This window comes from Salvelinus sp. IW2-2015, linkage group LG4p (assembly GCF_002910315.2).
Source record: "Salvelinus sp. IW2-2015 linkage group LG4p, ASM291031v2, whole genome shotgun sequence".
Classification (NCBI taxonomy): domain Eukaryota; kingdom Metazoa; phylum Chordata; class Actinopteri; order Salmoniformes; family Salmonidae; genus Salvelinus; species Salvelinus sp. IW2-2015.
Genome location: NC_036841.1, coordinates 12390925 through 12415398, shown reverse-complemented (window position 1 = coordinate 12415398; position 24474 = coordinate 12390925). Strand labels below are relative to the sequence as shown.

The 24474-nt window shown below is 43.7% G+C and overlaps 1 protein-coding gene and 1 non-coding gene across 2 annotated transcripts in view; both read left to right on the top strand.

Moving 5' to 3' along the window:
* The window catches only part of LOC111957214 (latent-transforming growth factor beta-binding protein 4), a 77217-nt gene that overhangs the window by 1498 nt on the left and 51245 nt on the right, over positions 1-24474 (top strand). Inside the window, 4 exon segments of the mRNA XM_070438124.1 lie at positions 2776-2846; positions 6191-6563; positions 15288-15502; positions 19875-20087. Of these exon segments, the coding sequence (XP_070294225.1) occupies positions 2776-2846; positions 6191-6563; positions 15288-15502; positions 19875-20087 (872 nt within the window).
* On the top strand, positions 8590-8671 carry trnas-aga (transfer RNA serine (anticodon AGA)). The gene has a single exon. It is a non-coding gene; the product is annotated as a tRNA-Ser (tRNA).

Genomic DNA, 24474 nt, shown 5'->3' with positions numbered 1-24474 from the left:
ATAAACACTCGTTGTTCCGCTCAGGGGGCTCTGGGGTGAGGGTGCAGGCTGGGCCCGAGGGGGTAAATGGGAGAACTTTCACAGTCACTGGAGGGTGGACGAGGGGAGTTTGCGTTCAGGTTAGTCACGCTAGCTGGCCACAGAGTGGCGGTTCAGCAGTTCAACCSAGGCTTAGGGGATTGAACGGAGCGACAGACCTTCCCCAGAAACTGGCATCGCTTCAAAGCCTCTTTGATGAGGATCTTTAGCAGCCCACGTCATGTTAAAGAGGGTCAAATATATTATTGATCTGCTCTAAGGGGGTGAAGTGAAGGGAAGTGGGAAGAAATTCCTGAACTCTGCTAGAACAAGAGCATGAATTGACTTGGCGGAGCTGCAGTGAGCCCATAGTGTGTGACTGTAACTAAGGCTCTCTTTGTGTGAGCCTTTTTTATTCACAGCCACAGAGCTCCTCTGAAACATTGCGGTATTATGAGGTGCTTGTACTGTACGGCAGGCTATAGGCCCTAACGCAACACATGCCGCAATGCAGAAGCTCCTCTTGGAGTCTCTCGTGTTCCAGAACATGGGTCCTGTTCTAGATCAGAGAGACCCTAGAACTAAGGAGTCATCATTCAGTCTGAGCCTTTTAGAATAACTCCTCGAAGATGAGAGGATAGAAAGCCCAAGTCTAAGAGTCAGGCACTTCAGAATCAGTGCTCAGTCACCAGAAGAAAACAGTCAAGATAGAAAGATGGATGGCCTGTGGCAGTGGACGGGAGCTGTGTGAGTATGCAGGCTCTTAATGGGGGTGGCTCCTCCACCCAGACGACAGGTCCCACTTAGTTCTGTAAACACAGGGCCTGGTGATTCTTCTACTGTATTAGAGCAGTGTCAGCACTGCATTAAGACCCGACTAGAGACAAAACAGGCAGTAATTTTCCATAATCACCACTGCTGACAACTCCCTATTTGGAATGAAAGCACCGCCCCTTGTCTCAGTGGTTTCTGTATTCAGGTGTCAGGAGGAGGCACTGACCACACTGAATGAACAACCCTCACCCCATCGCCTAGCTGACCCCTTCGTCATGTGACCCACACCCTATCTGTTGAGTGAGGCCATGTGCAAAAATTGACACATCCACTAGCTGGTATCTACATTTTAGTCATTGAGTAGATACTCTTATCCAGAGCGACTTACAGTAATGAGTGCATACATTTACATACTGTTCCCCCGTGGGAATCGAACCCACAACCCTGGCATTGCAAGCGCTATGCTCTACCACCTGAGCTGCACAGTAGGAGGACTAACACCCGTCTTCATAGTTGGAAAAACCCGGGTGGTGTACAGTTCAACACCGGCACTGAAGGGAACTGTCAGTCAGAGATGCTACGGCTATCACAGTCCTGTTTAGGTGTTTGGGTAGGAAGTTTGCACATATTTTGTTGAGATCAGATGTCGTTGGTCAATTAAAAAATCCTTCATGATGGTGTCCAAACTGAAAGATCAGCAATTTAGCGGTGATGTTTGAGTAATTCCGGCGCAACAATGGTCTGGTAAAGTCTGTTTTGGCAGTGACATCTGCTGAATTAGCCTCCAACTTGGCCCTGGGGTTAAAGGTTATTCCCAGTCTCCCAGACAGGCTCACCTTCCTCTGGGTCAGTTCACTGCTGGGTATGAATAGGGGCCCTACCTCTTCTCCTTTGCAGACCCCCAGTCAGCTGCTGTTGGAAGAGGCTCCTGGCCCACTATTTGCAAACACACAATAAAGCCAGGAAACTGTAACTAATTAGCAAATCCCACAAAGGCGGTCTAAGGGGAGCTCGGTGGCGCGGGTCGCGCTGAGCTGTCACTTTGAAGTGGGAGTCGTCACCCTTGCTTGTGTTGGCGTGCTAATTGCCTCTTCTCCCAGAAGCCCCCTGGATAAACAGGCGGGTGCCCCAGAAACGAGACGCTGCGGAGGACCCTTAATCCAGTTTTGTTTACCCAATCTGTGAAGGAGAGTGGCCAAGCGGCTGGCCCAGAGACAGACATATGGCCAGACCAGTGTGGGAACACAATATCTGTCATCCATTGTGCACGGGACGGACAGAGGCCCTTCTCACCCAGGGCAACCACACCATGGCCCCTCATTCATATTCATAGCTCCTGTTTTAAACACCCTGAATCGATTACGTCCAAAGGCAAGTGTAAAGACATGGAGGTGTTCATTGTTTCACACTGAAGCAACCGTACATTTCTGGGGGCCCAAGTCYTTTTTTTATGAATATCCAGGGAGTTGTGAAAATAGGACCGTGTTTAGATCCTTTTGTGATCAAATCAAGTGATMTATTTTGTATTCATGACCTTGAACTGTAATAAAGCAGTAGTGTCTGTGATTTTTGAGTATGTGGGGTTCCTGTCTTTAAGCATAATCTTAATTTATGACAGCTGAAACTATGTACTGTGATAACTGCTGCCAAGGGCGGACTTGCCATTGGCATTTCGGCAAATACCAGATGGGCTGGTCCATTTTTAGCCTAGTAGCTCTGTCTAACTTGGATTTTTTTTGCAAAATTATAATTATCTGGCTAATAATSGTGGCCTCAAGGAACAACATGGGCTGTTGTGGTGCCCTTGAGGGGGGAAAAGGTCCTGTTTGGGGGCCTTAAGGGAAAAATGATCAAGTGTTAGAAATGCCAGGGGACATTTTTGGTCCCAGTCCACCCCTGACTGCTGCAGTGATCTCATCCTGCTCAGATTCCTGTAGACTCAGCTATCTTTAACATGCTGTCTGTCTCCCATGCTCTCTGCAGGCCTKATYTATGTGGAAACAGGTGCTGCCACGGATGGACCGTTTCACCCAAGACTCAGAAATGCACCAAACGTAAGTTTTTCATCTTTCTCCAAACATAGCAGGACTGTCAGCCCTTCCATTATGTGTAATGTTGTTCCACATTGTTGTGTAAATATGATATAAAGATCTTGTCATACCGTATCATGGAATATCATGAATAGCCAAGTCCATTTTATTTTGTATTTTTTACTTTAGTTTATTTCGTAAATATTTTCTTAACTCTATTTCTTGAACTGCATTGTTGGTTAAAGGCTTCTAAGTAAGCATTGCACGGTAAGGTTGTTGTATTGTACCTGTTGTATTCGGTGCATGTGACAAATAAAATTTGATGCATGAATCTGTTTTTTTKTTGCAAGAAGCCGCCTTATACAGTAGGGATGGCTGTCCTTATACCACCATGACAACCAGAGGGGTCATGCCCATAGGGGGCACAGGGGCATGTGCCCCTGCAGATTTTTCCTGTTAAAAACATTATATATATATATAAATAACTCTGTAATACTACTAGCCACCTAGCAATTTTATGAAGTTGGCATTAGCTAGCCAAGATTGGGAACCTATCTCCCAACTTCATAACTAGCTACCAAGAAGCCATTTCAGGCTGTCAATCAAGTTAAAGTAGCTAGCTTGTCTATCACCATCTTAGCTTGCATGCCTGCTGGCAAGGTTGGTAGACTTTAGAAAAGCAAGCAATAACTAAATATACTGACTACCATTCATTATTTTACCCAGATTTTAATCAGAGATGAAGAGAAGCATATTTTTGGGTTTCTTAAAAAAATAAAAAAATATATAAAGATAATGCAGGCCTAGCCCCCCTCCGGACCACCCCCCAGCCATCCTCATGTACTTTATGCCCCCTCAGATTTTTGGGCTTTATGACACCCGTGAAGACAGTCCCTATCATGGTACTTGTGAATAGTCTATTCCCAGTACTGTATATAGACGGCAAGCTGTTAATAGTTGGTTTAATAAGGAGCGAGAGAGCATCAATCATGCTCTATAGGACAATGGAATGTTCTCTCCACCCAGCTGGAAGTTGTAATGTCACATCCAACATCAGCAGAACCCAGTCCAACCTGTGTTTTCTCCCATTTCACTCAGTCATACATCTGGAGCATGTATGATTTCATTGTATCATCATTTTCTGATTATGGTGGATGTGTGGATGGCAAATATGAATTCCGGTCAAGACCTACACAGTTTACAGATATATCTTAATTTGACCTTTTTAAACCTCAAATACACTACAATTTTCATTTCCCACTGGAAAATTCTCTGCAACAACAGATTGATCAAATTAAAATGGGACACCTGTAGGCTTGCAGGGTGTAGCAAAAAGTGTCCGGTATCGATGTGTTTCGATAGGTTATAAAAGTGAATATGTCATGTGTGTTGACAGTGTTGAGCACCTCTGGTCTTAGAGAGCCTGTCTTAGGCTGCATCGACACAGGCAGCCCAATTCTGATATTTGTTTTCCCTAATTGGTCTTTTGACCAATCAGATCAGCTCTGAAAAAGATCTGATGTGATTGGTCAAAAGACCAATTAAGTGGGYAAAAATATCAGAAATTGGSCTGCCTGTGTAAACACAGCCATAGTGGTCTGTGATGGTGGCCAAACCTGGATTTGACCCTGGACCAGCAAGCCTTTAGCTAAACCCCTGACAGGCCTGGGCCAATATTCTTAAAGTGTCTCAGAGTAGSAGTGCTGATCTAGGATGTAGATACCCCCCTGTCCATTTAATCATGATCTAAAAGGCAGAACTGATTCTAGATCAGCAATGTAACTCTGAGACGGTTTATGAATACAGGCCCTACTTTGTCTACACACCATGCTGTACACTGAGAAGAGGTCAGGACCTTTGAAGAAAGGAAGAGCTCCTATTCATGTCCGTCTCCAACACATCTCTGTGGTGTTATCATTATACTTTACACCTCCATAAGCCTTGTTTACAGGGATTTGAACTCATTTACTTGATCCAACCACTTGACCCAGAGGATTTAAAGGGCCAGTGTCATGTCAAAACAACCTGGCTCAGCATTTCTGCATAGCTCTGCACTCTGTCAGGAAGCCCKAACTTACTGTGAATCTCACACAGTCACACACATTCATTCATGCACACACAAATAAACACCCATACTTCCTTTCCCCCTCTGAGGTTTAGTGATGCAAGATATAGCCACACTGAGAAGGAAACTCTGAATCTAGGCCTAAATCTGCTTCCACTTCAATCAGATCAAGCCTTAACCGCCGATAGCCGACACCCACATAGCTGATGTTTTGTCATTGTCGGAGGTGGAACTGCGTTGGAGCTGTCAAATCGGTGAGCAGCTGCTCTTCTGATCATCGTCATGAAACAACACCTGTCTCACTCGCGTTACAAGTTCAGAACGAGAAAGTGTAGGCCTAGTCTATATAGAAATATGAGTCTCAAATTGAAAATCATGAAACTAAATAATGAGGGTTTCTATCATCCTAATGGAGGTGTAGATACATCTCACATTCCAGTGTTCCATCTTGTAAACAAGACTGCATGGGATTTCTTTTAATGCGACTCAGTGCAGCCAATAGCAATGTCCGCATTAGGTATAACGCCAGGAGCCGCTTGTGCATTTGACAGCCCTTACGCAGTTCCACCTCTGGCACCGCCAAAACAACCGCTATGCGGATGTCGGCTAAAGCCGATCTGATTGAATATAGAGCCCTTAGTTTGAATTCAGTCCACTGTGCACTTTGAGTTTCACTTCTGTTTGAGCACATTGTGCTAGCCTTCATGCGAAAAAAATCCATGGAGAAAAAGTGGTTCCGTGCACAACTCCTGAAACAATGTCAGTAAGCGGTGCCCATCGCTGTTTATATTCATGGAGGCGGCCAGGAGATTTGTGGTAAGCTGCTGGGTTTGGGATACGTTGTTGTTGTCTGTGGCCAATGGGCCATTACTGGAGCCCTCCAGGGGGTTCGACCCGGGCACAATYACGCCCAGCCAGGGATGATGGGAGAAATCAAGAGCTAGGGGCCAGGGGTGGGGGCCTGGAGGAGCACGGAGCCCATAAACTTTGCATCGTGTATGCATGAATGCATTGTGCATTCATCCTTTATCCAGGACCATGGCTCTCTCCCTCCTCTCCCCTTTTAATTTCTTCGTTTATTTCAGGGGAGTGAAATCTTGACATTCACCATTGGCTGTTTTCCTTGTTAAGTTACAATGCACATTAAGCTGTTTGTCCTACTGAGTTTTTACTGAGATTGTGCTGGTCAAACCAGTTATCCTCTTACGCTTGACTTTCTGCTCAGGTATCTTAGCCCTCTCAACCACAGTCCACTGTTCTGGTTTAATGAACATTCTCCTCCTCTCTCTCCTCTCACTTGAAGCAAGGTGCCTTCCACGCTGCCACAACGGAGCCGTGTGCAGGCAGCCCAACATCTGTGAATGCAGAACGGGCTTCTACGGGGCCCGCTGTGAGTTTGCAAGCGTGACSTACGGCCTCGTAGGCTTTCCCTGGGCCTTACTGCGCCCCACCAGCCCCATGGTCAGCACCACCACCACCTCAGCACCAAGCATCACCCTCCCACCTACCACCAGCCTCTCACCAACCATCACCCTCCCACCAACCACCGTCATCCCCACCACCACCACCCAAGTGCCCGCTGAGACCACAGCTGCATGGAGGACAGAGGGGACACCAGCCAGCACCACCAACCCAGAGACCAAGAAATATTACGCTGTGCGCTGGCAACCTCTTACGTGAGTTTCTGACTTCTCTTTACTGTGCACTGCCTTGATTTACTGCATCACCAGCTTGTGCCATTTAGTCCCTTCTCTACTCCTCCATTTCCTCTTCCTCTCAGTTTGCTGGCTTTGAAGTGCCAGTCTCCAGTCAGAGGCCTGGGTTAGCCCAGCATGTGGGCCACAGGTGCAGTGTGTCTGTGGCACTTAGTTTGGTCCACCTGATGCAGCGCAGGTGTTAGAATCAAGGCACTTTTCCAAATGATTGAGAGGGTTGGCTCAGTGCCAGCCCAGGGGTTTATATAGAGTACAGTTAAGCAATAAGTAATAATAATATAATAGCCTTACTGCTATTATAAACTGGTTACTAAAGTAATTAGAGCAGTAAAAATAAATGTTTRGTCATAGCCATGGTATACAGTCTCATATACCACGGCTGTCAGCCAATCAGCATTCAGGGCTGGAACCACCCAGTTTATAATATGAAATATAAGTTGACAAAAATATGAAGACTTTTTGTGCTGTAGACCAGATCATATTTTATTCATCATCAATATTTAATTTGGCAGCTAATTGAACCTTTAGTAAACAAATAAAAAGCCCACACTTAATCCAGTGGTGACAATATTTTGTAGCCTCAACTGATAGAGAGGTAACCCTTAAGTTTGCGGAATGTGAAAGCAGCCTTCTGTTACAATTAACAGGTGGAGTTACCCATGATAGTCAGCAGGTGGAACTGTTCTCCAAATAAAATCTACTGTAAATCATAGTGGAACTAATACTGTACTGCAAATGGAGCGAGCAGCTGTGTGTGTGTGTGTGTGTGTGTGTGTGTGTGTGTGTGTGTGTGTGTGTGTGTGTGTGTGTGTNTGTGTGTGTGTGTGTGTGTGTGTGTGTGTGTGTGTGTGTGTGTGTGTGTGTTCTTGTTCATAGTAAAGAGATGTGGTTTTTACAAGGGGTCCAAGGATTTTATTTTCAAAACCGTTAATTATGCAGACAAAGGTCAAGATGAGTGATGGAAAGAGACCAAACAGCCCTTGAAGGCATGCAGGAGGATTGCCTGTGAAAGAAATACATCTTTATGCTCTGAAATGAAAAATAAAGCTTTTAGTCTCCATAAGTCTTTTGCCAAAATTAGAAAGTCATTGGTGGATGACTGCAGTTGGAAACTTTAATGTTCATCATTCATATAATAGTTCAGGGGTTCTTCAACTTTTTCAGCCTGGGACCCAAATGAAAAAAATCTGTGTTTTCCTGGGACCCATGCTCATGAAAACATGCCACCTTTTTTTTTTWGTGGCCCCCCTCTTGCCAGCATTTTGCAATGGGACGTAGAGGCAATATTGCAGTTTTAAAGCAAGTTCCATGAAATACTACAGATTTTTCCATGGGGCAGAAAGAAATCTTTGCAGATTTAAAGCTAATTTCCTGCACTTCAAATTGTACACATTTATGCCATGTTAATATGATATGAGTGAAAGTGACTAACAAAAATCTATGGCTAGACTAACTTAACATTCTAAACATTGTTAGCTGACAACGCTAATTGGAGTGACTGTCAGTGACTGACACAACCAAATGTCCGAAATTACACCTTGTGTATTCTACTATTCTAACTCTCAAAAGTAATTTACTCTGACATGTCACGACCCACTTTGGGTTCATGTGCCTCGTCAGAGTCGTCTTGTGGCGTTGTTGAAGTTGGTTAAAAAGACATAAATTCCCATGTTATTTTATGTATACAATACTGCAATTTTAGTTATTTCATGTGTACACCATATTGCACAAGTCAGGTTTGATGAAGATGAAATAACAACTTCACACAGTGAAATAACAATTAGTAAATTAACACTCTCAACCTTCTGGAGCTGGGCAAAGAAAATAAGAAAAAGCAGTACTTAATAACAACTGAATGAGGGGAACATTTCATGAAGTTAATGCATTATAGTGAGTTACTACATTATCCTTCAGTTATTAAATTATCGTTTGCTGTAGGCTATGCCTGCCGGGCCCTTCACTTCTAACAAACAATTCTACTGTCATAGTTGTCGTGGCCGAGTGGTTAAGGCGATGGACTAGAAATCCATTTGGATCTTCCCGCGCAGGTTCGAATCCTGCCGACAACGAAATTACATTTTTTTGACCCCTCCGGAGGTGGAAGTTTATTCGTGTTTCATATACCAATCACATCCTCTCAGATCTCCACAAGTACATAGGGATCAGGTGTCCATTTGGGATAGGACTGCAGGCCATCTATCTCACCTCACACATTTACACACCTGGTTATCCATCCTTCTAGCTCTATAGGCAACAGTAGCATAGGTTACAGGTTTGTGGGCAAGCCACAAGTATATTCAATTACTGCACAAGTCAGGTTTTTATATATTTGAGGAGCATTGTCTAGCTGTGTACAGGCTACAGTACCAGTCAAACGTTTGGACACACCTACTCATTCCAAGGTTTCTCTTTATTTTTACTATTTTCTACATTGTAGAATAATAGTGAAGATATCAAAACTATGAAATAACAGATATGGAATCATGTAGTGTTAAACAAATCAAAATATATGTTATGTTTGAGATTCTTCAAAAGGAGCCACCCTTTGTCTTGATGACAGCTTTGCACACGCTTGGCATTCTCTCAACCAGCTGTTTTCCAACAGTCTTGAAGGAGTTCCCACAAATGRAGAGCATTTGTTGGCTTCTTTTCCTTCACTCTGCGCTCCAACTCATCCCAAACCATCTCAATTTGGTTGAGGTCAGGGGATTGTGGAGGCCAGGTCATCTGATGTAGCACTCCATCATTCTCCTTCTTGGTCAAATAGCCCTTACACAACCTAGAGGTGTGTTTTGGGTCATTGTCCTGTTGAAAATAAATGATTGTCCCACTAAGCGCAAACCAGATTGCTTCTGTCTGTGTGGCGTATCGCTGCAGAATTCTGTGGTAGCCATGCTGGTTTAGTGTGCATTGAATTCAAAAAAAAAAAATCACTGACAGTGTCACCAGAAAAGCACCATCACACCACCTCCTCCATGCTTCACATTGGGAACCACACATGCGGAGATCATCCGTTCACCTACTCTGCATCTCACAAAGACACTGCGATTGGAACCAAAAATCTCAAATTTGGACTCAGACTAAGGACAGATTTCCACCAGTCTAATGTCCATTGATCGCGTTTCTTGGCCCAAGCAAGTCTCCTCTTATTATTGGTGTTTTTTAGTAGTGGTTTCTTTGCAGAAATTCAACCATGAAGGCCTGATTCACACAGCCTTCTCTGAACAGTTGATGTTGAGATGTGTCTGTTACTTGAACTCTGAAGCATTTATTTGGGCTGCAATCTGAGGTGCAGTTAACTCTAATGAACTTATCCTCTGCAGCAGAGGTAACTCTGGGTCTTCCTTTCCTGTGGTGGTCCTCATGAGAGCCAGTTTCATCATAGCGCTTGGTGGTTTTTGCGACGTTCTTGAAAAGTCCCCGCATTGACTGACCTTCATGTCTTAAAGCAATGATGGACTGTCGTTTCTCTTTGCTTATGAGCTGTTCTTGCCATAATATGGACTTGATCTTTTACCACCCCTACCTTATCACAACACAACTGATTGCCTCAAACGCATTAAGAAGGAAAGAAATTCCACAAATTAACTTTTAACAAGGCACACCTGTTAATTGAAATGCATTCCAGGTGACTACGTCATGAAGCTGGTTGAGAGAATGCCAAGAGCGTGCAAAGTTGGCATCAAGTCAAAGGGTGGCTACTTTGAAGTATCTCAAATATAAAAAACATTTAGATTTGTTTCACACTTATTTTCTTACTACATGATTCCATATGTTATTTCATAGTTTTAATGTATTCACTATCATTATACAATGTAGAAAATAGTAAAAAATAAACTAAATCACTTGAATGAGTAGGTGTGTCCAAAATTTTGACTGGTACTGTATGTCTCCAATTAGGACTAATGAGGAAAACAGAGTTTCCCTTTACATCCCCCAGCATCCACTGCTACTCATTCACAAAAGCAGCAAAAACACTGTCTGCAAAATAGATATCCACTGGAGGCCTGAGGCCTCCAGCTCTGTGGGAATTTGGACCGAATCACCATAATCGTTTCTGATTATGTGTATAGTGAAATTGTATTGTTTCAGTGGCGACCTCAACATTGTTTTTTTTATACCAAGGCTGTTGACATTTACAACATAACAAATGTCTTCTTGATCACTACTTGATTTCGTGTCTTGTATTGTCGTGGCAAACCAACTTGCTGTTCCAGCCAAAGGTAGAGCATCACCACCCTATGTCACATGCATCACTACAAACAAAGCAACCTTTCAAAAGATTTAAGGGAGCTTTGTTTGATTTGAGCCTTGTGTTTGTGTCTGTGTACAATGAAATCATGTCTTCCTCAGATTAAAAAACACACAGTGGAGAAGTTAAACCCAGGAGTGATTTAAGGRATCTTGAAAAGGACGGAGCGTCTTCTCTCGTCTTTGGCTCTGCTTCTCGTCTCATTCCTGAGTTCACATTTCACTAACCCAGCTTCCTCATCCATGTAAACAGTTTGATCTCTGCAGGCCTCAARGCCGTAGTATGTTGGATTTAAACTAAATCACACCTCTATGGTTGTGTCCCAAATGGCACCATATTCCACATGTAGTGCACTACTTTTGTTTGGGACACAACCCATGTGGGGGCGTTAATCCACTGCTTTGACTCAAACCATGGAATGGGAGCATGTTTGTTTACTGTGAACCAAAGCCAAAGCTGTCTGATGTACAGTATGTATGCATTACTATGGCCATTCTATAGGATTACATGCAATCTGCTAGACTGTGCTGCTGTAGGTCAGATTGATGGAATAGGTACAACCACTGACCATCCATCTCTGCTCTGTTTGCTGTCCAGTCTAAGTCAAGTGAAATGCCTCAGACCACCAGACCGGCTCCCTGTCATCACACACACACACACACACACACACACACACACACACACACACACACGTCTGGGTTTAGTCTGGTTCCGAGACAGTTAGACATAAGCTCTATTTGTTCTTAGGGTATGACCCCAGTGCCTCTTCATAGTTTGACTTCTCCTTATCTCTATTCTCTTGGCTTTTAATCATTCTGCCCAGCAACAACACCCAGGGATCAGGATATTGGATATAATTTTTGCGACGTGTCCAAATAGTTTCATAATGTTTTTAGGTAAAACGAATTTTAAACTTTTTAAACCTCTTTTGGTAGCAATTTGCTTCTGCTTGGTTTCAAGTTACTCTGAGTTGATTTAGGCAACCTTTTTGGAACACGCTAAAAGGGGTCCTACTCCAACTATACTCATTGTTTTGCGTTCAACGATGCTAATGCTAAACTGTAACTAAGTAAATATCTTGGGTCACTGATTCACTAGATCCATGGTACTCAACAGGTTTCCATAAGAAGGTAAATGTAATATGTAATGTAGGTAAATAGTCCTAACACGCCCATGCAGTTCTGTACTAGTGGCTCGGCCACAGGTAGACTCTGTAAGATCACTCTGTCTGCAGGCACAGTGCATTCAGAATTCCACAGAATGACATAGGCATCTGAAACGAGGCAGAACCGCTGTCTGTCTGAAAAAACAGTGCTGTAATCTGGGAACGGCATCGCGCGGACTGAAGTCTGCCCACACAGAGTGGGCTATGACACGACGGAGCGCTTACAACTAGGCAGAACGGAGCTGTGTGTGTGAAAGCAGTGCGGTAATCTAGGAGTGCCATCTTGCAGTGTTGACCTGGTTGCAGTGCACTGACTTCAGCCGGGGAAGGAAGAGGGTCGATCCTAGATAAACAGCATACACACAATAGACTATTGAAATGCCAGCACATTGCAGCTGGCACAGTAGGCTGACGTCCACCTCATGGACTAGTGACACACTAAATGTCAACATGCTTTTCACCCCGTTGTTGATTTATGTGTTGAGAGATTAGACTTTAAAAAAAATCTTTCAACATAATTGAACCACATCCTGTTCTAGATGTAGAGCTCATTCCTAGAGGTTTTCCACAGTGGTGTGTTGTTAAGTAAACAGTGATCGCATTAAAACATAGGGATTTTGACAGTCCTTATTAATGACTATGGGAGGTTCATGTACAGTACTATCTTGGTATGGTGGAGCCTGTAACAGACTGAGGTCTGTCACCCCAATGCTGATTTCTCAAGCTTGAATGAACTGGCCTCCCATTTGTTTGATTTTACATTCACCACACTCCTCACTAATGAAGAACACTGGCTTTATCCRTACTCCCACTATGCACATCCGCTGAATCTGTTTGATGTTGGATGTTTGTTTCAAGTTCTGTTTCCCCCCCACACAAAAGTTATTGTCAGTCAAGTGCAGGTCAGGACTACATGTTCAGCTGGGGAATATCAAAATGATGCTATCACCAAAACATATCCAACTTCAAGGTTCAAGTGTCTCTCAACTACTGAGAGATTCATACATGGCTAACCAAACCAGCTCCGTGCTTGCGCCATCGTGCGCATGTTGATTTTGTTTACGTCTACCAGATGCGTTCATGACATGCAGTTTTAAATACCAAAACCAACTCTGAACCAACTATATTAATTTGAGCACAGGTCAAAACACACATGAAACATTCATGGACATTTAGCTAGCTTGCTGTTGCTAGCTAATTTGTTCTGGGAGATAAACATTGGGTTGTTATTTTACCTGAAATGCATATGGTCCTTTGTAGAATTCAAACCCATTTTTAGTCACACAAAATCATGTGTTCTCWACTCCGACAATTAATCTACAGATAAAAAGGGAAACATGGTTCGTTTTTAGGTATTTTTCTTTGATTCATCTTTCCTCATTTATTCTTCCTGTGTGAATTTGATATGGTGTTTGGTAACCAACTTTGAGGAGCATTACCGCCACCCACTGGACTGGAGTGTGGACCTCGTTCATCTTACAATCACCCACGTGCAGTTTGGATGAAATGATTGAATAACATGTATGTGTAAACTATTTCTTAGATGTTTTTCAAGTCAAAGCTCTTTGTAGGAGTTATCTGTACAGCTGCCACTGCTATATTGATTTTCTTGAGTTTTTTTTTCTCTCCTTCTTGGCCCCTCATTCTGCTCCTCACCTATTCTCTGAGCAGAGCAGGCCGGTAGATCATTGTCCTAGCGACTCCAGACTCCACACAGACACATCTTGTACACATGCTGCTCCAGAGCCAGTGGTGTTCCTTCAAACAAGKATGCGTCAAAACTTTGTTCATTTGCACAATGCCTCTCTTTCACATTTGCTTATAAATGTCCAAACTCAACAAAAAATGACATTTGGTAGCTACTACCTATATATGTATAACTTTATGAGCTGGATTTCCTGTCTTTGCAATTAGTTTATTTTCGTATGTGCTCGTTAGCATATTTAGCTAGCAGCCTCTATGGAAATTCGCTATTACTTGTGCTAATTTTGTTAGCATTCTGGTAATAGACACATTTTGTGCTTTTAGTGCCCCCTTGTGTACTAAACCGCAAATACCGTAAATCCTGGGATGTGTGAAGGACGGTATGACGATATAAAAATCTAGATACAGCCCAACACTAGTAGAGAGTGAGACAAATATATCATTTTAGTAATGACTAATTTGATATAGTGCCTCTCTCAAATAACAACCATCCACGATTGCCCTACTTTTACACAGGCTTTCCATTACGTAAAACTATATTTCAAACATCCATCTCCTGCTTTAGTGCAGTAAAACACTATTTAAGGTGAATGTTTAAGGTGACTGTTTTTATGTTTGTGTTATAGTCTACAGTACGTCAGACACATTGCTCTCATGGCTCACTTGAGACTCACTCATCCAGTGTGAAAAATATAAAGTCTGAGCAGACTTTTGGGGTGTGTTAGAAAAACAACTGCAGAGAAATACAAATAAAAACATCTAGGTTGCTGGCAATTCACGGTAATTGTAAGCACAAGGCGTACTAAAATGGTATTACTGTATGATTGAGTGGAAATAAGGTGGGTGAGGTTGTGTGTGTGTACTCTATTGAGAGTTCCGCAGGTACACTCGAATGCACTGTAAATACATGCTAGAAGGTTAACTTGGGCAATATCAAAAAAGTAATCCAGACCCTGCTTACAAAATTGGCTAAGCTCCTGCCCCTTTTTTCCCATGTTTTATCCATTTGCCATGGAAACCGTGAATTGCCAAACAACCCTGGGCCAAGAAGACGTTAGGGCTTGAGAAAGACATGGAGTCTGGCCGATAAGTCCCCGGCCTAGTCAGTGTGTCTGCCCCAACAAACTGATAAACTGATAACTGTTTATAAAAAAAACATGGATGAACATGTCATGGGTTTTCTTTCATTTCTTGGCAGATGCTGTAGGAGAGTTGGTGCTGATCAAATAAGTCTCTAATTGAATTAACTAGCTGTAGTTGCTTGCATAATACACTACAATAGTGTATCTGATGTACCCCCATGTAAACAATACAGTGAGTAAATCTTTAGGCCAGGGAGTTTATCTAGCTGCCAATCTAGTGTTCTAAATTGCTGTCAGTAGTAACAGACGCACGGCAATGAGTTATACTATACACACTCTTAGTTACCGTACTTATTGACATTCTGTCTGTTGTCTCTCCTGCCCAGTCTGAAGGAGGCCCAGTCTGTTGACTGTCTGTAGTCGCCTCTGTCCAAACTGAAGGAGGCGCAGTCTGTTGACTGTGTGTTGTGTCTCCTGTTCAGTCTGCAGGAGGCCCATTTACTGCTACTAAAGAAGTCATTGGCCCGTGGCGGCCGAGGCGACAAGATGACCACCATCCTGATGAAACACATCGAGACAGAGAGGAAGAAGCTCCAATCAGCCTCACAGTCAGACCTACAGGGCACTCAGACCACAAGTGTCAAGACCTTCCACACCCAGAAGGGCCAGTACACTGTCCACGTGAGCCCACCTGCAGGTGAGTAGAGACAGGCCCTTCACTTAGACACCCAGCCTCTCTTACTTTGACCACACTATGTGCTGAAAACATAGGTTGTTGTGATGAGTAATATTATACTTGTCATGGCAGCAAATGATCAGATATCATATTGTGTTAGGTTGTGATTAACAGGGTGTTGATGTTGAATGCCTTGCTCCCAATGGACTGGTGGTGACAAAGTCATGCGTTTAGAATGGATATCGTGTGGGTACATCCATGAACATAGCATGGAATTTGCCACGAAAACTTTCCACATCAAAAATAAAACACCCTGACTTTATTTGAATGATTTAACCCATGTCCTAGTTGTTTACACTTTAGGAATAAGATAAGGTTATCGGTCAGACCGGTACGTACCCTCAAAACCCATTGTGACCAATTCCTGACATTGTTTTTCTTGGCCAACTGGCATAGGTACAGTAATGGCCCAGATGATGGACAATGTTTAACTAATGGGAACCCCCAAATCTCCTGCCAAAATGACCTCATGGCATGTGGGAACCAATCTAATCGAAAGGGTTAAACTGGCATATTTTTTACGAGGGTGGACATAATCTCCCACAATGAGATTCCAGTCCCTTTAGCTCAGATTTMAACTCCATAGTAGCGGAATCTAATAGGAGAAAATGACCTGTTTGCAACTGGCATTAGTTGGCCTGCCATAATATGGCGAACCATATTTTAGTTTATGTACTGCAAGTTCTCTGGTGTGGTATTCATTTTTATCTGCGACACATAGCTCTGACAACTTTACACTACTGATTTGTAGGGTAGTGTAATGTTTAGGCCTATCACTCAGCACTATTCAAGACATGATCTCACAGCTAAATAGCACATTAGTTGCACTTACCCAACACCACAAGCAAGAGCACTATATTTCTCTCAGCAACCTGGTTTGCCTAACAGTATTGTACAGCTGTATCTACATACCACTGCTGTGCCCTACTTTCTTTTAATATCCAAATGGTGAAAGTCACTCGAACAGAGCATGTTGTCTCGCATGGAGAGAGAGTATGACTCTATAATGCTTGATTTTCCCCTCAAAAGCCAATTTAAATATCTGCTACAAAACGTTAATCCAAGTTTCCAAATCAGAGAAGTAAGGGTCAGTTTTTTTWTTTTTTRAGATTTTTTRCCCAGAAGTGAGAAAGTGCTCAACATTTTCAAGGCAATCTGTCAACATTCCACAAGGGCTGATGGTCCTAGTTTTTTGTGTCCCCTAAGTACGCAAGCGCTTGGATGTTTTTTTTCCTGCAAATGTTTGTGTAAGAGGTCCTTCTCTAAATTCCTCCATCGGTTTAATCGTCCAGGGAGTCAGAGAGGGCTTCTCTTTTGAGTGGCAAGCAGGAGCATTGTAGATGAACAGTTGCTGTGTATAAATAAAGTCTTTGTTAACACAAGATAAATACTTAATTTTCCCTCCCTTTGCAATCCCCTATGGGCTAAGATTAAACAGGGCCATTGGCCACTGACGTGATCATTATACTGTCATTTCTGTTTTCACACCTGTCAATCACACTTGGTAATCTCACTAAAGAAATGTAATTTTAAAACCAACAAAGAGTTAGCACACCCCGTTTAAGGGTCATAAACCWAAGTCTGCTATGTAATGTGGGGAGTTATTTCCAATCGTTCAATCTCTTCATAATGTTGATCTGCTGATTCGGAGAAGGCTGGAGAAAAACCCTGCAAACATAAAGGCCATCATGCAGACGTATACACACTCAACCTCCATGAAGATAAACAACACACACACACACACACATAGTTCCATTCTTGGTCCTTTACAGAGCCACTCGACTGATTCATAGTATTTTGGTAGCTGTTGCTTCCATGTGTGGAGGGGCAATCTGTTTTACATGGAGCAGAGCTTCCTGTTTGTAATTGGAATAATACTCCTATCTGGGGAACATGTGTGTGTGTGAGGAGGACTGGTCTGGACAACTGGCAGAGGGATTGAGTATACTGAGACAGAGACCCAGGCTGCACTAAATGTCCTGCACCTGCAGGACCTAAACATAAAGGACGTGCTTCCTCCAAGGTGAAACTTCACGTTCGGATTCATATCATTTACTGGCTAACTAACAGCAATTTACTATAGCTAATAATCCCCAACCTTGGAGCATTTTTAGGGCAGTATTTGAAAGGTTATAAGTGAATGCTAATTGGACTACAGTTTTTACATTGACTAATATCCCTAATAAAACACTTAAAAAGGAGGCAAAACAACCTGAACTGTGACCTCATTGACCCATACAAGAAAACATTGTGAACAACACCTGTCCTGAGCAGACACCAATACCTCCTCCTCCCCCAGCAAGACAGGAACCCACAGTCCAGACCCAGACGGCTCGTCCCAGCGGTAGCATGGTCATTTACTGTGTGTCCTAGCCTACGCCAAGGCCCTCCCCTCTCGCTCTCTTTCTGGCAGTATATCCCAACTCCCAGCCTCCCAGTCCTGGCTCATAATGACTCACCACTCTGGGCCGGGCCAGGTTGAGCTACAGGTGCGGGTCAGACCAGCGGTGCGATGCCAAAGGGCTGTTACACAAACAGGGGAGCAGGYTGACTGCCTCCACAGGTGGTTCAGACACTCCATATAAGTGATGACCACTGAGCAAAGTACCAGTATACCTGTAGTTCCTTTCAGAACCCAGGAGGAGCTGTTACAGAATCCAGTTCTCTCTAAGTTCTAGCTTGGTCTGTTCCTATGAGCTATATTAGGTCATTCTCCCTAATTTGTTGATGACCCATAAGCTTCAAGTAAAACATAATTCTCTCAGCAAGTAACCTCACCTAGCCTTTGATGTGGTCTAGGGCCTTGGTGAAGTTGCCTAMCGTGTGCCTCACTCGCTCTCCTCCCATTCCTGTCTTCCAGGTTTTATACTGGTGAAACTGGAGATATTGCTGTAATGGGGCACCTGTGTTTGAGCCCAGTCCAACGCAGCTGTTTGTCTTCCAAACTGGACAAGGCATTTCTGCTCAGCTTTGCTTAGGGATTCTTTATTAGTGAATATAAAGAACAAGTCYTGTTTGTAAATCTAACGACRATACAGTTTTAGCTCATAACGTTAGCATTACAATGAATCTCTTTGTAAATTGGTTTCTATATTTTCCATTCTTTACCATTCCTTTCCTAGCAAAATAATTGAGGTGTTTCCATCAACCTCCTTTTTTTCCGAATCGGGTTGGGATGTTTCTGGGGTTTATATGAATGACCATAAAAGGATTTTTTAACATTTGACTCCTATAGTTTTCTCATGTGATGTTTTAGTGAAAGTGATGTGATTTCACCCTAGTGGGCCTACAGGTCCAAGTGCTTACAGCGGTAAGACTGATGTGAGACAGTGCAACGTGGATGCAGCCCGTTTCTTTCCCCTGTTGCTCAGGAATGAGCTGGCTCGGTAAGGCAACAGGTTTAATGCACATTGTGTATGTCACAGAAGAGCCTGTGGGGCTTGTGAAATGACAGCTCTAAAAATGCGTAGAGAAAGGAAAATAACCCCCCCCCCCCTTCCCCGCTCCCTTATGAGCAGAACGAGAGAGAGAAAGATGACTTCACCACCACAGTTTACAGCGCCAGCGAGGACCTGAAACTCAAACCTTGCATCACCCACCCAACTCCCTCCTTGTGGTCTCTTCCTCAGATGACAGAACGGTCCATGTTATGAAACTAGAAGGGGGAGTGGGGAGTACAAGGAAAAGGGGGGGAAACAAAACAGATTACGGTTACAGCATAGCGGCAGGGTACAGAGAGAGGGGCAGGGTTACAGCATAGCGGCAGGGTACAGAGAGAGGGTCAGGGGCCGCAGTGAAGAGTTCCCAGTACAGTGGGATGGATTGGATCCCTTATAAACATTGTGTTTGGAGGCTCGCCCAGAGCATTCTCGCTATACTGCTTCCAATTAAGTGGACAGGCACTCTCTCTTAAGAAAGCTTTTTTTTGTTGTAGCACTCACACACACGGATGCTTCCCTCCTCAAAGTTCATAATTTCTTTGGTTGGTGTGTTTAGGGAAAAAAGAAGGGAAGCGTTGGGTCTGTTTTTCTTTTTTCCCCCCTCTCTTCCTTCCCCTCCTCGTCCTGCGCCAGTTGCGAGAGAGTGTGAGAGAGAGAGAGAGAGAGAGAGAGAGAGTGTGATTGAAAGAAGCGTAAGAGTAAGCGTGGAATTCCCTGGTCTTCCCCTCACATCTCTTCCTGCCGTGCGTGGCAGCTCTTCTCGTGGATCTCTGTGGTGTCTCTTCTCCGTGGGATGCATCGTCAGTAAACGGACGGCACCATGCTCCAGCTCAGACCCAGACTCAGTCTCCTACCGCTGCTCTACCTCTGCTTCGTCTTCTTCCCCCTTCCAGCCAGCAACCAGACCGCCAGCCACCGAGGAGGAACGGCAGCAGGGGCAGGAAGGAGAGGAGCTGAGCGCATCAAGGTGCTCTTCACCCCGACCATCTGCAAGGTGCGCTGCARCCAGGGACGCTGCACCAACTTCTGCGAGCAGGGCAATGTGACCACCCTCTACAACAGTGAACAGGGGGGCCGGGCTGCGCTGGGACCGGGCTTCAGAGTCTGTAAGTTCTCTCACTTGTTATTTCTGTTTACCATCTCTCTCTGTAAGCATGTAGTATACTGTATTCTCTCCTAGCCATAAGTAGCCAGAGGACTCAACCCGGGCTTCATTTGCCCCACTGAGACCTCCCACTCTGGGGTCCAGACAGAGTGACATTACGGGTAAGCCACTGGGAATGATGAGCTGGAGGTGTGGTTGTAGCATCACTGTGATTTTAGGTCAGTGGTGGAGACAGGTTTGGGAGAATGGTAAGGGCTAGACCTTAAATGTGGACAGGTTGGAGGAATGAGAGAGTAGCCCCTTGGCTCTGCTGGCCTCCTTTACAGGTATTCACACCGTCTTGAGAGGCGACCATCCAGACGTGCACATATTTACCCAGGCTCAGAGCAACTGCGTTGGGACCATGCTTACATGAGATCCACTTCAAATAGTGTGTGCGTGTGCAAGTGTGTGTGAGAGAGAGAGACAGAAAGATTGTCTCCCTTCCAGCACCTTGAGGAATGTATGACCAAACATCAAGGTTCATGTACTCTTTGATGGATCCATTCTACATGCCAGGGAATCTCTATCTCCTATCAGACTGTGTGTGTGTAATGTGTGAGCTTATGACAGTGAATCATTTGTTCTTTGGATGTTCTTTCTGTCTGTTGCCATATTGATAGTGTTGCCATCTGTATGGGTGAGACCGACAGAGGGCTATCCGCTATCCGGTCTCAGACCATCCATGAAACATTATTATGTGTTTTCTTTCAAGATAATGGTCCATATTTCCATAGAAATGACACTGAACAAAAATATAAACTCAACGTGCAACAATTTCAAAGATTTGACTGAGTTACAMTTCATATATGGAAGTCAGTCAATTTAAATTCATTAGCTCCTAATKTATAGTTTTAARATGACTGGGAATACAGCTATGCATCTGTTGGTCACAGATACCTTCAAAGAAAAGTAGGGGCTTGGATCAGAAAACCAGTCATTATCTGGTGTGACCACCATTTGCCTCATGCCGCGCGACACATCTCTATTGCATAGAGTTGATCAGGCTGTTGATTGTGGCCTGTGGAATCCTTGTGACATGGGGCCGTGCATTGTCATGATGAATGGCACGACAATGGGCCTCAGGATCTTGTCACGGTATCTCTGTGCATTCAAATTTCCATCAGTAAAATGCAGTTGTGTTCATTGTCCGTAGCTTATGCCTGCCCATAGCTGTCCGGGTGGCTCGTCTCAGACGATCCCGCAGGTGAAGAAGCTGGATGTGGAGGTCCTGGGCTAGCGTGGCTACACCTGGTCTGAGGTTGGGACATACTGCCAAATTCTCTAAAATGACGTTGGAGGCGGATTATGGTAGAGAAATAAACATTCAATTATCTGGCAACAGCTCTGGTGGAAATTCCTGCAGTCAGCATTCCAATTGCATTCTCCATAAAAATTTGAGACATCTGTGGCCTTGTGTTGTGTGACAAAACTGCACATTTTAGAGTGGCCTTTTATTGTCCCCAGCACCCGTGTAATGATCATGCTGTTTAATCAGCTTCTTGATATGCCACACCTGTCAGGTGGATGGATTATCTTGGCAGAAGAAATGCTCACTAACAGGGATGTAAACTAATTTGTGCACCGAATTTGAGAGAAATTAGCATTTTTTGTGTATAGAAGAATTCTGAGATCTTATTTCAGCTCATGATACATGGGACCAACACTTTACATGTTGTGTTTATATTTTAGTTAATTCCATGTCTGACTTTCCCTTCAGGTCATTTTGACGGAAGTTATTCAAGTGTGGCTCTAGCGACCCARATTGAGACTCTAGGCATGCCAGAGAAGACATGAGGAGAAAAGTTTGAAATGTAGACCAGCTGGATTCAGCTGATTCTCTGTTTGTTATTCCTGAGTGTCAAGAAGATGCACAAGCCAAGTCTCCTACAGTATATCACTGGTCTCAGCATGCAGGTGCACAGAGGAGATATATCATGATGTCTTAAACCACATTTAGGGTTATATTCAATACAGGGTAGTAAATAAAGTGGTATTTTTACCACCCTCCCCCTTCTCTATCTCTCTCGCTCTCTCTCTCCATCTTTCTTTATCCATCTCTCTCTCTCTCTTCATTTCTCTCTTTCTCTCTCTCTCTCTTCATTTCTCTCTCTCTCTCACCATCTCTCTCTCTCTCATTTCTTCTCTCTCTCATTCTCTCTCTCTCTCTTTCATTCTCTCTCTCTCTCTCTCTCTCTCTTCTCTCTCTCTCTCTCTCTCTCTCTCTCTTCTCTCTCTTCATTCTCTCTCTCTTCATTTCTCTCTCTCTCTCTCTTTCTTCTCTCTCTCTCCTCTCTCTCTCTCTCTCTCTCTCTCTCTCTCTCTCTCTCTCTCTCTCTCTCTCTCTCTCTCTCTCTCTCTCTCTCTCTCTCTCTCTCTCTCCTCTCTCTCTCTCTCTCTCTCTCTCTCTCTCTCTCTCTCTCTCTCTCTTCATTTCTCTCCCTCTCCCTCTCTCTCTCACCATCTCTCTCACCCTTACACCTGTTGTTTCTTCACCCTTCCTCTTGATCTTGTTGCCCAGCTTGTTGTAATCTTGCGGTACTCGTTTCTATAATGCAGTCATTCGGAGTGCGACTTCTTTACACACTCGCTGCCTCCTAGACTGAGACATTAAGGCAGACCGACACAAGACTCCAAATCCGTCCAAGGATTAAGTGGAGATTAGCTCCATTTGTTCAGTAATAAAACTAAACTTCAGTGACCAGACCAACACTGCCTCGTGTCTGGCTAATCAGAGAGATTGTGTGTTTTTGTCTGTGTTTTGATACACCAGCCCAGAGTGATTGTACTTCCTCATAGTTTCTGAACAAGCCTTAGTTTTATGTTCTGAGCCAGAGTGCCTTGACCCTAGACCGGGGGATTTTTAGATGTTTGAGAGTTGAGATGAGAGGAGTTAGTTGCATAATGTTTGGAAATGATGGACGGACGCGACTAGGGCCGTTGCARATGAAGCTAATCACAGCCACGTGTTTCCTGTACTACCATCATGTCCATCAGCGCTGGCTTGTTACCATCATCACATCATTTATATCCAGGCTCCATAACAACCTCTCTGGTTTATAGGGGGTGGTAAATGAATGCACAAGATGTGTTGCAATGTTTAAGACGACTGCCTTGAAGATGGCTCTTGAATTACCTWGATGATATAATGCGATAAAATGCTACACCCTAATTATTGCCACGAAGAGCCATCTGTTTACTTGTGTAACAAATCAAATTGTATTGGTGTAGACTTTACTGTGAAATGCTTACTTGATATTTATTGGAAAGGCTCATCGCCTTGCACTTTCCTCACCCTGTGAAGTTAATAATAATGTATTTCATCTGTGGCCTAATAAACTGTTTAAAAGTGTGTGTGTGTGTGTGCGTGTGTGTGTGCGGGCGTGCGTGTGCGTGTGTGTGTGTGTGTGTGTACCGTCAATATGCATGTGTGTGAGCGTATGTAGTGTGTGGGCAGAATCTAGTGGGTGTGCATAGTGCCAGTGCAAGAGAGTCAGTGCAAAAAAATACAATAAATAATAAAGCGGGTCTGTAACGCTTGTCGTTGGAATGAGGTGAGGACCAAAGCGCAGCGTGGTAAGTGTTCATATTCAATTTAATAACTGGACACTYAGAATACAAAKATAACAACGTGAATGATACAAAACGAAAACGAAACAGTCCCGTATGGTGAAAACACAGACACAGGAAACAACCACCCACAAAACACAAAGGAAAACAGGCTACCTAAATATGGCTCCCAATCAGAGACAARGACTGACACCTGCCTCTGATTGGGAACCATACTAGGCCAAACACATAGAAAWATAACCATAGAACAAAACATAGACAAACAACATAGAATGCCCACCCCAACTCACGCCCTGACCAAACTAAAATAAAGACATAACAAAGGAACTAAGGTCAGAACGTGACAGGGTCAGTAACCAGGTTAACCTCCAACCTTTTTATGTGAGTAAAGTACATGTCCGATTAAAAATGCCATGACAGGCCTGATGGAAACTTTTTTCGGTAAACTTTTCAAATGTCGACAAAACAAAATGCGCTAGATGGGATCTTTTTGTGTAGGTAAAATGTATTATGCGAGAAATGTTTGTAGAAATGCTTTCATGTGCATATACTGACATAATAACCATCATATCGAAGTAAACTCGGGAGTCACACGATGACATGTTGTGTGGTCCTCCCACTATGTCGGGAAAGCATGCAGTTTATTAGGCTACAGATTAAATCAATGTATTGTTAATTTAACAGTTTGGTGAAAGTGCAAGGTGGTGATCCTTTCCAATAAATATCAAGGGTCTTATTCTGGTGACATGATAATAATGCTTGGCTGCCGTTTGACAAAA